Source organism: Dendrobates tinctorius, unplaced genomic scaffold, assembly GCF_039654945.1.
Source record: "Dendrobates tinctorius isolate UK_male_01 unplaced genomic scaffold, ASM3965494v1 ptg000143l, whole genome shotgun sequence".
In the NCBI taxonomy this organism is placed as follows: domain Eukaryota; kingdom Metazoa; phylum Chordata; class Amphibia; order Anura; family Dendrobatidae; genus Dendrobates; species Dendrobates tinctorius.
In genome coordinates, this window is record NW_027361810.1 from 1,848,758 (window position 1) to 1,863,399 (window position 14,642).

General features: G+C 48.3%; 1 protein-coding gene across 1 annotated transcript in view; it reads left to right on the forward strand.

Moving 5' to 3' along the window:
* The window catches only part of CLASP1 (cytoplasmic linker associated protein 1), a 199,176-nt gene that overhangs the window by 65,949 nt on the left and 118,585 nt on the right, over positions 1 to 14,642 (forward strand). The window contains exons 3-7 of the mRNA XM_073545310.1: positions 10,810 to 10,888; positions 11,199 to 11,302; positions 12,218 to 12,309; positions 12,391 to 12,466; positions 14,324 to 14,421. Of these exons, the coding sequence (XP_073401411.1) occupies positions 10,810 to 10,888; positions 11,199 to 11,302; positions 12,218 to 12,309; positions 12,391 to 12,466; positions 14,324 to 14,421 (449 nt within the window). The remainder of the gene's footprint in view (positions 1 to 10,809; positions 10,889 to 11,198; positions 11,303 to 12,217; positions 12,310 to 12,390; positions 12,467 to 14,323; positions 14,422 to 14,642) is intronic.

Below are 14,642 nucleotides of genomic sequence, written 5' to 3' on the forward strand. Positions count from 1 at the left end.
CCTTGTTCACATCTAGCAGCTGTCAATTTGCCTCCAACACTTTTCCTTTCACTTTTTCCCCATTTATGTAGATAGGGGCAAAATTGTTTGGTGAATTGGAACGCGCAGGGTTAAAATTTCGCCTCACAACATAGCCTAGCACGCTCTCGGGGTCCAGACATGTGACTGTGCCAGATTTTGTGGCTGTAGCTGCGACGCTGCGGATGCCAATCCCGGACACACACACACACACACACACACACACACACACACACACACTGTACATACATATACACACACACACAGTGTACATACATATACACACACACACACTCAGCTTTATATATTGGACTAGCTGAAGAGCCCGGCGCTGGCCGGGCATAATAACGAACTGTGGTTAGTTATAGCAAATTATAATTATCCTCCATCCCATAGTCCCGTGCCCATATACCCATCATGCATATCCTCCATCCCATAGTCCCGTGCCCGTATACCCATCACACATCCTCCATCACATAGTCCCGTGCCCATATACCCATCACACATCCTCCATCCCATAGTCCAGTGCCCATATACCCATCATACATCCACGATCCCATAGGCTCATGCCCATATACCCATCACACATCCTCCATCCCATAGTCCCGTGCCCATATACCCATCATACATATCCTCCATCCCATAGTCCCGTGCCCATATACCCATCATACATATCCTCCATCCCATAGTCCCGTGCCCGTATACCCATCATACACATCCTACATCCCATAGTCCCGTGCCCATATACCCATCACACATCCTCCATCCCATAGTCCAGTGCCCATATACCCATCACACATCCTCCTTCCCATAGTCCCGTGCCCATATACCCATCACACATCCTCCATCCCATAGTCCCGTGCCCATATACCCATCACACATCCTCCATCCCATAGTCCAGTGCCCATATACCCATCACACATCCTCCATCCCATAGTCCCGTGCCCATATACCCATCATACATATCCTCCATCCCATAGTCCCGTGCCCATATACCCATCATACATATCCTCCATCCCATAGTCCCGTGCCCGTATACCCATCATACACATCCTACATCCCATAGTCCCGTGCCCATATACCCATCACACATCCTCCATCCCATAGTCCCGTGCCCATATACCCATCACACATCCTCCTTCCCATAGTCCAGTGCCCATATACCCATCATACATCCACGATCCCATAGGCTCATGCCCATATACCCATCATACATATCCTCCATCCCATAGTCCCGTGCCCATATACCATCATACATATCCTCCATCCCATAGTCCCGTGCCCATATACCCATCACACATCCTCCATCTCATAGTCCCGTGCCCATATACCTGTCATACATATCCTCCATCCCATAGTCCAGTGCCCATATACCCATCACACATCCTCCATTACATAGTCCCGTGCCCATATACCCATCATACATATCCTCCATTCCATAGTCCCATGCCCATATACCCATCACACATCCTCCATCCCATAGTCCAGTGCCCATATACCCATCACACATCCTCCATTCCATAGTCCCGTGCCCATATACCCATCATACATATCCTCCATTCCATAGTCCCATGCCCATATACCCATCATACATATTCGACATCCCATAGTCCCATGCTCATATACCCATCATACATATCCTCCATCCCATAGTCCCGTGCCCATATACCCATCATACATATCCTCCATCCCATAGTCCCGTGCCCATATACCCATCATACATATCCTCCATCCCATAGTCCCGTGCCCATATACCCATCACACATCCTCCATCCCATAGTCCAGTGCCCATATACCCATCACACATCCTCCATTCCATAGTCCCGTGCCCATATACCCATCATACATATCCTCCATTCCATAGTCCCATGCCCATATACACATCATACATATTCGACATCCCATAGTCCCATGCTCATATACCCATCATACATATCCTCCATCCCATAGTCCCGTGCCCATATACCCATCATACATATCCTCCATCCCATAGTCCCGTGCCCATATACCCATCATACATATCCTCCATCCCATAGTCCCGTGCCCATATACCCATCACACATCCTCCATCCCATAGTCCCATGCCCATATACCCATCATACATATTCGACATCCCATAGTCCCATGCTCATATACCCATCATACATATCCTCCATCCCATAGTCCCGTGCCCATATACCCATCACACATCCTCCATCCCATAGTCCCGTGCCCATATACCCATCACACACATCCTCCATCCCATAGTCCCGTGCCCATATACCCATCATACATCCTCCATCCCATAGTCCCATGCCCATATACCCATCATACATATTCGACATCCCATAGTCCCATGCTCATATACCCATCATACATATCCTCCATCCCATAGTCCCGTGCCCATATACCCATCATACATATCCTCCATCCCATAGTCCCGTGCCCATATACCCATCATACACATCCTACATCCCATAGTCCCGTGCCCATATACCCATCATACATATCCTCCATCCCATAGTCCCGTGCCCGTATACCCATCATACATATCCTCCATCCCATAGTCCCGTGCCCATATACCCATCATACATATCCTCCATCCCATAGTCCCGTGCCCATATACCCATCATACATATCCTCCATCCCATAGTCCCGTGCCCATATACCCATCATACATATCCTCCATCCCATAGTCCCGTGCCCGTATACCCATCATACACATCCTACATCCCATAGTCCCGTGCCCATATACCCATCACACATCCTCCATCCCATAGTCCCGTGCCCATATACCCATCACACATCCTCCTTCCCATAGTCCAGTGCCCATATACCCATCATACATCCACGATCCCATAGGCTCATGCCCATATACCCATCATACATATCCTCCATCCCATAGTCCCGTGCCCATATACCATCATACATATCCTCCATCCCATAGTCCCGTGCCCATATACCCATCACACATCCTCCATCTCATAGTCCCGTGCCCATATACCTGTCATACATATCCTCCATCCCATAGTCCAGTGCCCATATACCCATCACACATCCTCCATTCCATAGTCCCGTGCCCATATACCCATCACACATCCTCCATTCCATAGTCCCATGCCCATATACCCATCACACATCCTCCATCCCATAGTCCAGTGCCCATATACCCATCACACATCCTCCATTCCATAGTCCCGTGCCCATATACCCATCATACATATCCTCCATCCCATAGTCCCATGCCCATATACCCATCATACATATTCGACATCCCATAGTCCCATGCTCATATACCCATCATACATATCCTCCATCCCATAGTCCCGTGCCCATATACCCATCACACATCCTCCATCCCATAGTCCCGTGCCCATATACCCATCACACACATCCTCCATCCCATAGTCCCGTCCCCATATACCCATCACACATCCTCCATCCCATAGTCCCGTGCCCATATACCCATCATACATATCCTCCATCCCATAGTCCCGTGCCCATATACCCATCATACATATCCTCCATCCCATAGTCCCGTGCCCGTATACCCATCATACACATCCTACATCCCATAGTCCCGTGCCCATATACCCATCACACATCCTCCATCCCATAGTCCCGTGCCCATATACCCATCACACATCCTCCTTCCCATAGTCCAGTGCCCATATACCCATCATACATCCACGATCCCATAGGCTCATGCCCATATACCCATCATACATATCCTCCATCCCATAGTCCCGTGCCCATATACCATCATACATATCCTCCATCCCATAGTCCCGTGCCCATATACCCATCACACATCCTCCATCTCATAGTCCCGTGCCCATATACCTGTCATACATATCCTCCATCCCATAGTCCCGTGCCCATATACCCATCACACATCCTCCATCCCATAGTCACGTGCCCATATACCCATCACACATATCCTCCATCCCATAGTCCCGTGCCCATATACCCATCACACATCCTCCATTCCATAGTCCCATGCCCATATACCCATCACACATCCTCCATCCCATAGTCCAGTGCCCATATACCCATCACACATCCTCCATTCCATAGTCCCGTGCCCATATACCCATCATACATATCCTCCATTCCATAGTCCCATGCCCATATACCCATCATACATATTCGACATCCCATAGTCCCGTGCTCATATACCCATCATACATATCCTCCATCCCATAGTCCCGTGCCCATATACCCATCATACATATCCTCCATCCCATAGTCCCGTGCCCATATACCCATCATACATATCCTCCATCCCATAGTCCCGTGCCCATATACCCATCACACATCCTCCATCCCATAGTCCCATGCCCATATACCCATCATACATATTCGACATCCCATAGTCCCATGCTCATATACCCATCATACATATCCTCCATCCCATAGTCCCGTGCCCATATACCCATCACACATCCTCCATCCCATAGTCCCGTGCCCATATACCCATCACACACATCCTCCATCCCATAGTCCCGTCCCCATATACCCATCACACATCCTCCATCCCATAGTCCCATGCCCATATACCCATCATACATATCCTCCATCCCATAGTCCCGTGCCCATATACCCATCACAAATCCTCCATCCCATAGTCCCGTGCCCATATACCTGTCATACATATCCTCCATCCCATAGTCCAGTGCCCATATACCCATCATACATCCTCCATCCCATAGTCCCGTGCCCATATACCCATCACACATATCCTCCATCCCATAGTCCCATGCCCATATACCCATCATACATATCCTCCAGCCCATAGTCCCATGCCCATATACCCATCATACATATCCTCCATCCCATAGTCCCGTGCCCATATACCCATCACACATCCTCCATCCCATAGTCCCGTGCCCATATACCTGTCATACATATCCTCCATCCCATAGTCCAGTGCCCATATACCCATCATACATATCCTCCATCCCATAGTCCTGTGCCCATATACCCATCACACATATCCTCCATCCCATAGTCCCATGCCCATATACCCATCACACATATCCTCCATCCCATAGTCCCGTGCCCATATACCTGTCATACATATCCTCCATCCCATAGTCCTGTGCCCATATACCCATCATACATATCCTCCATCCCATAGTCCTGTGCCCATATACCCATCACACATATCCTCCATCCCATAGTCCAGTGCCCATATACCCATCATACATATCCTCCATCCCATAGTCCTGTGCCCATATACCCATCACACATCCTCCATCCCATAGTCCAGTGCCCATATACCCATCATACATATCCTCCATCCCATAGTCCCGTGCCCATATACCCATCATACATATCCTCCATCCCATAGTCCCGTGCCCATATACCCATCATACATATCCTCCATTCCATAGTCCCATGCCCATATACCCATCACACATATCCTCCATCCCATAGTCCCATGCCCATATACCCATCACACATATCCTCCATCCCATAGTCCCGTGCCCATATACCTGTCATACATATCCTCCATCCCATAGTCCTGTGCCCATATACCCATCACACATATCCTCCATCCCATAGTCCCGTGCCCATATACCCATCATACATATCCTCCATCCCATAGTCCTGTGCCCATATACCCATCACACATATCCTCCATCCCATAGTCCAGTGCCCATATACCCATCACACATATCCTCCATCCCATAGTCCCATGCCCATATACCCATCATACATATCCTCCATCCCATAGTCCTGTGCCCATATACCCATCATACATATCCTCCATCCCATAGTCCCGTGCCCATATACCCATCATACATATCCTCCATCCCATAGTCCTGTGCCCATATACCCATCACACATATCCTCCATCCCATAGTCCAGTGCCCATATACCCATCACACATATCCTCCATCCCATAGTCCCATGCCCATATACCCATCATACATATCCTCCATCCCATAGTCCCGTGCCCATATACCCATCACACATCCTCCATCCCATAGTCCAGTGCCCATATACCCATCATACATATCCTCCATCCCATAGTCCCGTGCCCATATACCCATCATACATATCCTCCATCCCATAGTCCCGTGCCCATATACCCATTATGACATCATCATCACCATGGCAACCATTATGACATAACCGGCACCATTGCAAAATATGATGAATCAGCGTTGCCATGGCAACCATTGACATCATAATGAGGGTCGGGGCTTGATATACACACACTTTTTCCCTATTATGTAGATGGGGGCAAAATTGTTTGGTGAATTGGAACGCGCGGGGTTAAAGTTTCGCCTCACAACATAGCCTAGGACACTCTCGGGGTCCATGTAAATCAAAAGCCGCGGAGACACCATCAAATGTTTCTCAACGCAGTGATGCTAGAGCAATGCCCCCATCCCTTATGGGAAATATGCAAAAACATGTAAATCAAAAGCCGCGGAGACACCATCACATGTTTTTCAACGCAAGCAATGACTAGCCAGGACTTTCCCCGGGAAGGAACAACCACGGGAAGGGCAGTCTCCAATGAAGGAAACCACCTATGCCAAAACATGGTATCCATCCACAGACAGCTGTTTCGTGGTATTGCCCCTCATCAGTGTGGAGTAGGAAACTGGCCAGTAGGAGCAATGCCTAGTAGAAGACTGTGAAAAATGAGGATGATTGACCCCATGGAGATCAACATCCAACACTGCGGAGACACCATCAGATGTTCCTACTCCACACTGATGAGGGGCAATACCCCGAAACAGCTGTCTGTGGATGGATACCATGTTTTGGCATAGGTGGTTTCCTTCATTGGAGACTGCCCTTCCCGTGGTTGTTCCTTCCCAGTGAAAGACCTGGCTAGTCATTGCTTGCGTTGAGAAACATGTGATGGTGTCTCCGCAGTGTTGGATGTTTATCTCCATGAGGTCATTCATCCTCATTTTTCACACTCTCGGGGTCCAGACGTGTGACTGTACCAAATTTTGTGGCTGTAGCTGCGACGGTGCGGATGCCAATCACACACGCACACGCACGCACACGCACATACACACACACACGCGCACATACACACATACACACACACACTTGAGCTTTATATATTAGATAGATATATATATATAGATCTACCATTCTAGAGAAAAACCCAAGTAGGGATGACATTATGAAAAGGTTGTCATTAGTGACTTCATATTGTGAAGAAAGTAGGGAAATCACGCAGATAATTAAGAGGCATTGGTCCGTGCTGGGTGAATGTCTCCCAGACATGCTGGCACATAGGAGCCACCTTTCGGTTCGGCTATAGGCTCGCGTACAGTGACCGTCCAAACATCTGCAGCGGGTGAATCGAGGGCTGGATGTTATCCTTTGTCTTGGTTGTATTAATTGTCCTAACATGATAAAAGGCGATTCATTCCAACACCCGGTAACCAAAGAAATCTTTTATATTAACCATTTCCTGACGTGTTCATCTGAATTTGTCGATCTTCTCCAGTGCCCCTGCAGTTTGTGGTATGTGGGGGAAACTACCTGGGACTTCAAAACTAGGATAAATCGCCATAGATGCACGACACGTAGAGAGGTTGGATCTACCGGTATCTAAACAATTACAGAAAAGAGACAATCTGAAAAAGATTTGAAGTTCAGAATTATTGATCATGTGCCACCTCTCAGAAGGGGTGGGGATCGAGTAAAAATGTTGAAAATAAGTTACAAGGGTTAAATACGGTAAATTACAGACATTAAAACCGTATGGTCTTAATTCAGACTACACACTAGGTGTTGCCCTTTACGCCCGCTGTTTGCTGTCATTCCTGATGTTTTCCTTCTTTATCGGGTGGTTTTACAACCAGGGATCGCTCCTGCTCCTCTTCACAGATTGTAATGCTGCTGGCGAGTTTTTGGGACATCGGACTCTTCCCATTATGGACTAACATCAAGACTGCAACAGATAGCTTGTCATTATTTTTTTCTTTATATTAGTTGTTATATTTTGATTTTTTTTTTCTAAAGCACCCTATATTGTTTAAAAGATCCATAATGAAAATAAAAATGACCATACTGTGATTATAAGCCTCGCTTGTTGCAGAGAATTGGGCATTATATGGAGTTCCTTGTGAGGGGAACAGGACTCCCATTGACCCTCTAGGTTATCAGGTTACCAGCCCCGGCTAATGGGGGGTGTCCCTGTTACTTTAAGGAATAATCCGTGGCCTTTTCTATGGTCTCTTTAGTAGATGATCAGTGGATCTTGTGTAACTGACATGTGTGCGATCGCGGCAGCCAAAAGACGTGACTGCGCATACAGAGCAGGATCTCTAATAATAAAGATGGCGCTGCTGTCACCGGAGCGTAATTGCGCACACGCGAGTTTCATTTTGCCCCTGATGGATTTACTTCCTGACATGCACAGCTGACGACCATAATGGAACAGATGGGGTTGTGGTTTCTTCCTGACATGCGCAATTTATTTCCTAGGACGCTGGTAACAGCGTTATTAGGAACGGGGTGCACCATGTGGCATTATAATCCCTCACAGCTGCTCACGGTACAGTCCGTTCGCTGGTTTATGAATCTTTATATTGCACTATACGCACGTTTGTATTTCACTTTATAGTATTGCAAATAAAATCCTTCTGCACTTTATATATAAATATGGAATAACAGATATGAAATTGTATTGTTTTGATACTAATTGATGTAAATTGTGTTCACTTCGTTGCAGACTTTAAGTATTCTGAATGTTCACTTGTATACTGCTTGGGAAAGGCTCAGACACAGAGCCGAAACTTCGCACACACATGGGCTGTTAAAGTGGGGTTTTTTTACACTAAAATGATGTGCGCTGCTTCTTAGATTTTTCTAATATATGGACCGGTATGTGCCTGTGAAGCCCTGGACCCAACTATTGCCATTGTTCAGGTGCTGCTCTCTGCACTATTATATATAATGTGTGTGTGTATGTGTGTATATATATATATATATATATATATATATATATATATATATATACATACAGTGCCTACAAGTAGTATTCAACCCCCTGCAGATTTAGCAGGTTTACACATTCGGAATTAACTTGGCATTGTGACATTTGGACTGTAGATCCGCCTGGAAGTGTGAAATGCACTGCAGCAAAAAAGAATGTTATTTCTTTGTTTAATTTTTTTTTAAATTGTGAAAAGTTTATTCAGAGGGTCATTTATTATTCAACCCCTCAAACCACCAGAATTCTGTTTGGTTCCCCTAAAGTATTAAGAAGTATTTCAGGCACAAAGAACAATGAGCTTCACATGTTTGGATTAATTATCTCTTTTTCCAGCCTTTTCTGACTATTTAAGACCCTCCCCAAACTTGTGAACAGCACTCATACATGGTCAACATGGGAAAGACAAAGGAGCATTCCAAGGCCATCAGAGACAAGATCGTGGAGGGTCACAAGGCTGGCAAGGGGTACAAAACCCTTTCCAAGGAGTTGGGCCTACCTGTCTCCACTGTTGGGAGCATCATCCGGAAGTGGAAGGCTTATGGAACTACTGTTAGCCTTCCACGGCCTGGACAGCCTTTGAAAGTTTCCTCCCGTGCCGAGGCCAGGCTTGGCCGAAGAGTCAAGGCTAACCCAAGGACAACAAGGAAGGAGCTCCGGGAAGATCTCATGGCAGTGGGGACATTGGTTTCAGTCAATACCATAAGTAACGTACTCCACCGCAATGGTCTCCGTTCCAGACGAGCCCGTAAGGTACCTTTACTTTCAAAGCGTCATGTCAAGGCTCGTCTACAGTTTGCTCATGATCACTTGGAGGACTCTGAGACTGGTTCAAGGTTCTCTGGTCTGATGAGACCAAGATCGAGATCTTTGCTGCCAACCACACACGTGACGTTTGGAGACTGGATGGCACTGCATACGACCCCAAGAATACCATCCCTACAGTCAAGCATGGTGGTGGCAGCATCATGCTGTGGGGCTGTTTCTCAGCCAATGGGCCTGGCCATCTGGTCCGCATCCATGGGAAGATGGCTAGCACGGCCTACCTGGAGATTTTGGCCAAGAACCTCCGCTCCTCCATCAAGGATCTTAAGATGGGTCGTCATTTCATCTTCCAACAAGACAACGACCCAAAGCACACAGCCAAGAAAACCAAGGCCTGGTTCAAGAGGGAAAAAATCAAGGTGTTGGAGTGGCTTTGTCAGTCTCCTGACCTTAACCCAATTGAAAACTTGTGGAAGGAGCTCAAGATTAAAGTCCACATGAGACACCCAAAGAACCTAGATAACTTGGAGAAGATCTGCATGGAGGAGTGGGCCAAGATAACTCCAGAGACCTGTGCCGGCCTGATCAGGTCTTATAAAAGACGATTATTAGCTGTAATTGCAAACAAGGGTTATTCCACAAAATATTAAACCTAGGGGTTGAATAATAATTGACCCACACTTTTATGTTTAAAATTTATTAAAATTTAACTGAGCAACATAACTTTTTGGTTTGTAAGATTTATGCATCTGTTAATAAATCCTGCTCTTGTGTGAAGTTTGAAGGCTCTAACTTATTTGCATCTTATCAAACCTGCTAAATCTGCAGGGGGTTGAATACTACTTGTAGGCACTGTGTGTGTGTGTATATGTATATGTATATATACCCGACCTATCGTGCCCCCCCCAACCCATTGTGATAGATATAGATAGATATATATATATATAGATATATATAGATATAGATATATATATATATATATATATATATATATATATATATATATATATATATATTTTTTTTTTTTTTCTAATTTTTTTTTTTTTACTATTTTTTTTTTCTCTCGGCAGGTCGCTCTCCTGGGAATGGACATCTTATCGGCCTTAGTCACACGTCTGCAGGATCGCTTCAGAGCACAGATAGGAACAGGTAACCTTGAATATAACCTTGAATATAACCTTGAATATAACCTAAGCATCTGAACGTCATAATTGGTGAAGCAGCGAGGCCGGACAGGAAGCACTCGTGTGAGCGAGGATGGGCGGGGGTCACAATGGGTTGGGGGGGCACGATAGGTCGGGTAATTTAAGGAAAAAAACAAAAAACTCCCGTCCGTGGTTGTGCTGGCATCCTAATGTCCATAGTTCTGTCCGTGGTCCCTCCGTCCGGGCAGCGGCGGCTCCTGTGAATTAGCAGTGATGATTTTTCGCTTTCCTCTCACTTCTCTTGTCTCTCCTAGTTCTGCCGAGTTTGATCGATCGCTTGGGAGATGCAAAAGACTCGGTCAGAGATCAAGATCAGACGTTACTTGTAAAGATAATGGAACAGTCGACCAGCCCGCAGGTGAGTGTTCTCCAGAACTCCGCTCATCGCCCAATCACTGCGGTGGCGTTGCAGGGACCTTGTCTAGATATTCTCAACAGACACTGACTATACAAAGCGCTTCTGCGTCGCCGGTGGCTGCTGGTGCGTCAGGTTGCTTCTGCATCGCTGGTTGGTGCTGGTACGGCGATTTACTTCTGCGTCGCCGGTGCGTCAGGTTGCTTCTGCGTCGCCCGTGGCTGCCGGTACGGCGGGTTGCTTCTGCGTCGCCCGTGGCTGCCGGTACGGTGGGTTGCTTCTGCGTCGCCCGTGGCTGCCAGTACGGCGGCTTGCTTCTGCGTTGCTGGTGGCTGCCGGTGCGGTGCATTGCTTCTACGTGGCTGGTGGCTGCCGGTGTGGTGGCATGCTTCTGCTTCACTGGTGGCTGCCGATGCGGTGGTATGCTTCTGCTTCGCCGGTGGGTTGCTTCTGCGTCGCCGGTGGCTGCTGGTACGGCGGGTTGCTTCTGCATCACCGGTGGCTGCTGGTACAGCGGTTTGCTTCTGCGTCACCGGTGCGTCAGGTTGCTTCTGTGTGGCTGGTAGCTGCCGGTGCGGCGGGTTGCTTCTGCGTCGCCCGTGGTTGCCGGTACGGCGGGTTGCTTCTGCGTTGCTGGTGGCTGCCGGTGCGGCGGGTTGCTTCTGCGTGGCTGGTGGCTTGCGGTGCATTGCTTCTGCGTCGCCGGTGGCTGGCGGTACGGCGGGTTGCTTCTGCGTCACCGGTGGCTGCCGGTACGGCGGGTTGCTTCTGTGTGGCTGATGGCTGCCGGTGCGGTGCATTGCTTCTGCGTCGTCGGTGGCTGCCGGTACGGCGGGTTGCTTCTCCGTCTCTGCACTGTTCAGTTATCAGATTTTGCCATGTAGTGCACCGCTGACTCTTCCTCTCTTGTCTCTCCAGTATGTCTGGGATCGGATGCTCGGAGGTTTTAAACACAAGAATTTCCGCACTCGGGAAGGCGTCTGCCTCTGCCTTATAGCAACACTTAACGTGTAAGTATCACAGGCGCTCATTCCCCCCATCCCGGGACCCTGTAGCAGATGTGTGATTTTCATTGTTCTTTTCTTTTTCAGATATGGAGCAAACAGCCTGACGCTAAGCAAGATTGTACCTCATATATGTAACCTGCTTGGGGACCCAAACAGTCAGGTGAGGCCGCTCTGCCATCCTGCAGCTGGGGGAAGGCCATCCTTACCCCTCCCATAGTGCGGAGAGAGAAGACCTGCACTTGGGGTGGATACGTTTCAACAGTAGACACTACAATCCACCAGCAATCCGTGGTGCAGACTGGCGCCGGTGGTTTATGGTAGACTAGGCTGGTGCCCGTAGTGCAACCCTCACTGGGGCACAGAAGAACACTGGTTGTCACTCCTCTTCCTCCTTCCCTTTCCTCCCCTCCCTCTTGCAGGACCTACCCACATCGGGGCACTGTGCATGTGTTCTTGCACTGCAGACTGATCCTCAGGGTCTGGACCTTTCACGTTGGGGTAAATGGAGAGAAATGGCCGAGTGTGTCCAGATCCACGGGGACGTGTTTGTACGCGGCTCCATAATGAGAAGAATAAAACCTTCATGTGATGATCTGTGGACAGTGGCTCCCTCTAGTGGTGGTTTTGGCGCATTGCTCTGTTTTCTGCAGATTTTTGTGTGTGTGTGAGGGGATTCTGGAAAAAGTCTGCATTATAATGGAAACCCAGCAGTGGTTAAAACCGTTCCCTCTTTCGGGTGTTTGCTAGTTTTGTGCAGTTCTCAGGCAGGTTGCTTGCAAGTATATATGTTTACATAGGACTGCAGATCTAGTAGCGATATTGACACCTCAGAACTCCCATGTTTTCATGTGTTCAGAGCGACATTCATTGCTGTATGAACAGCCGTGGTACATCAGGGGGCGGTAATGAGCATGGTGTGGCCCTTGTTTGCTGCAGATCCTCGTCACTGTGCGTTATAATCACAGGACTCTCGGGTTCTCTTGACTTCAGTCTTACATCGTCCATTGTGTCCATGTGAATGAGTCTCTTGTCCCGACACTTGAGGATTCTGCACATATGACACATTCTCGGCGGTACCGGGCACAGATTCTAGGGCTGTGACCACAGCTCTGTACCACATCTAGCAGGACCTCTTATCTGCGACACGGTCTGATCCTGGAGACCCTCAGAGACGCACAACGGCTTCACTAAAAGTGGGGGCAACAACAGGTAGAAAGCCACATTAACCGAGAGAAGAGAGCGCCTCTATCTAAGGGTTATATCTGCACAGACCTGTAAATCAGCTGAGCATTTAAGAGAAATTGTGATTCGCTTTCTGCTGTAGCTATTGTAGCGCGGATCGCCATCCGGCTGCATGCAGAAGCTGCACTGGATGAGTTCACGCTCCTGCCTGAATCATTGCTGCGCTTTCCTGTAGTGTGTTCATTATGCTGCATCTATTGCTCTGTAGCTTTGTGCCCCTTCATACCTGTCCGTTTATATGGCACATTCTCCTCTGAATCTTTGGGTGCACAAGCCTTCCTCCACTACACTTTGAGGAATAATGCCGCCTTATAAAACTTGGCACGGTGCATCGTCCTCTGTAGCTCTGCGCACCTCTGCCACCTCCTCTGTAGCTCCATGTCTTTAGCTTCATGCGCTGTACAACGCTTTCTCTTATTTAGCTTTGCGCCTTCCGCCGCTTTGCCTCCCGCCGCCTCCTCCTTCCGCTGCTTTGCCTCCCGCCGCCTCCTCCCACCGCCGCCTCCTCCTTCCGCAACTTTGCCTCCCGCCGCCGCCTCCTCTTTCGACCGCCACCTCCTCTTTCCACCGCTTTGCCTCCTTCTGACGCTTTGCCTCCCGCCGCCGCTTTCTCCTTCGGCCGCTTTGCCTCCCGCCGCCACATCCTCTGTTCAGGGTTCTGCTTCTCTGTATCATTTTGGATCCTAGTAACTTTATATAGAGAGAGCTGTGAGCAGACCTGTCTGCCCGTCCTTCCGCCCATCTTGTAGTAATGGTCGCCTTCTTTTCTTTGCAGGTCCGAGATGCAGCAATAAATTGCCTGGTTGAGATCTACAGACACGTAGGGGAACGCGTGCGCGCTGACCTCAGCAAGAAAGGCCTTCCCCAGTCTCGGTGAGTGGTCGCTTTATCCTACATGTGCACAGTGCTCAGGCAGGCACCGCTTAACTGCTGCACCTTGTATTTCCTATGTGAGGGTTAGAGAGGATTTACCTGAATGGACGGCTGCTTTATATCCTCACGCTTTGCTGATAATTACCATCCAATGAGCTGGTTAGATGCTGCGCAATATTCAGAGGTGCAAGATGTGGACGTGTCGTAACGATTGCTGCTGA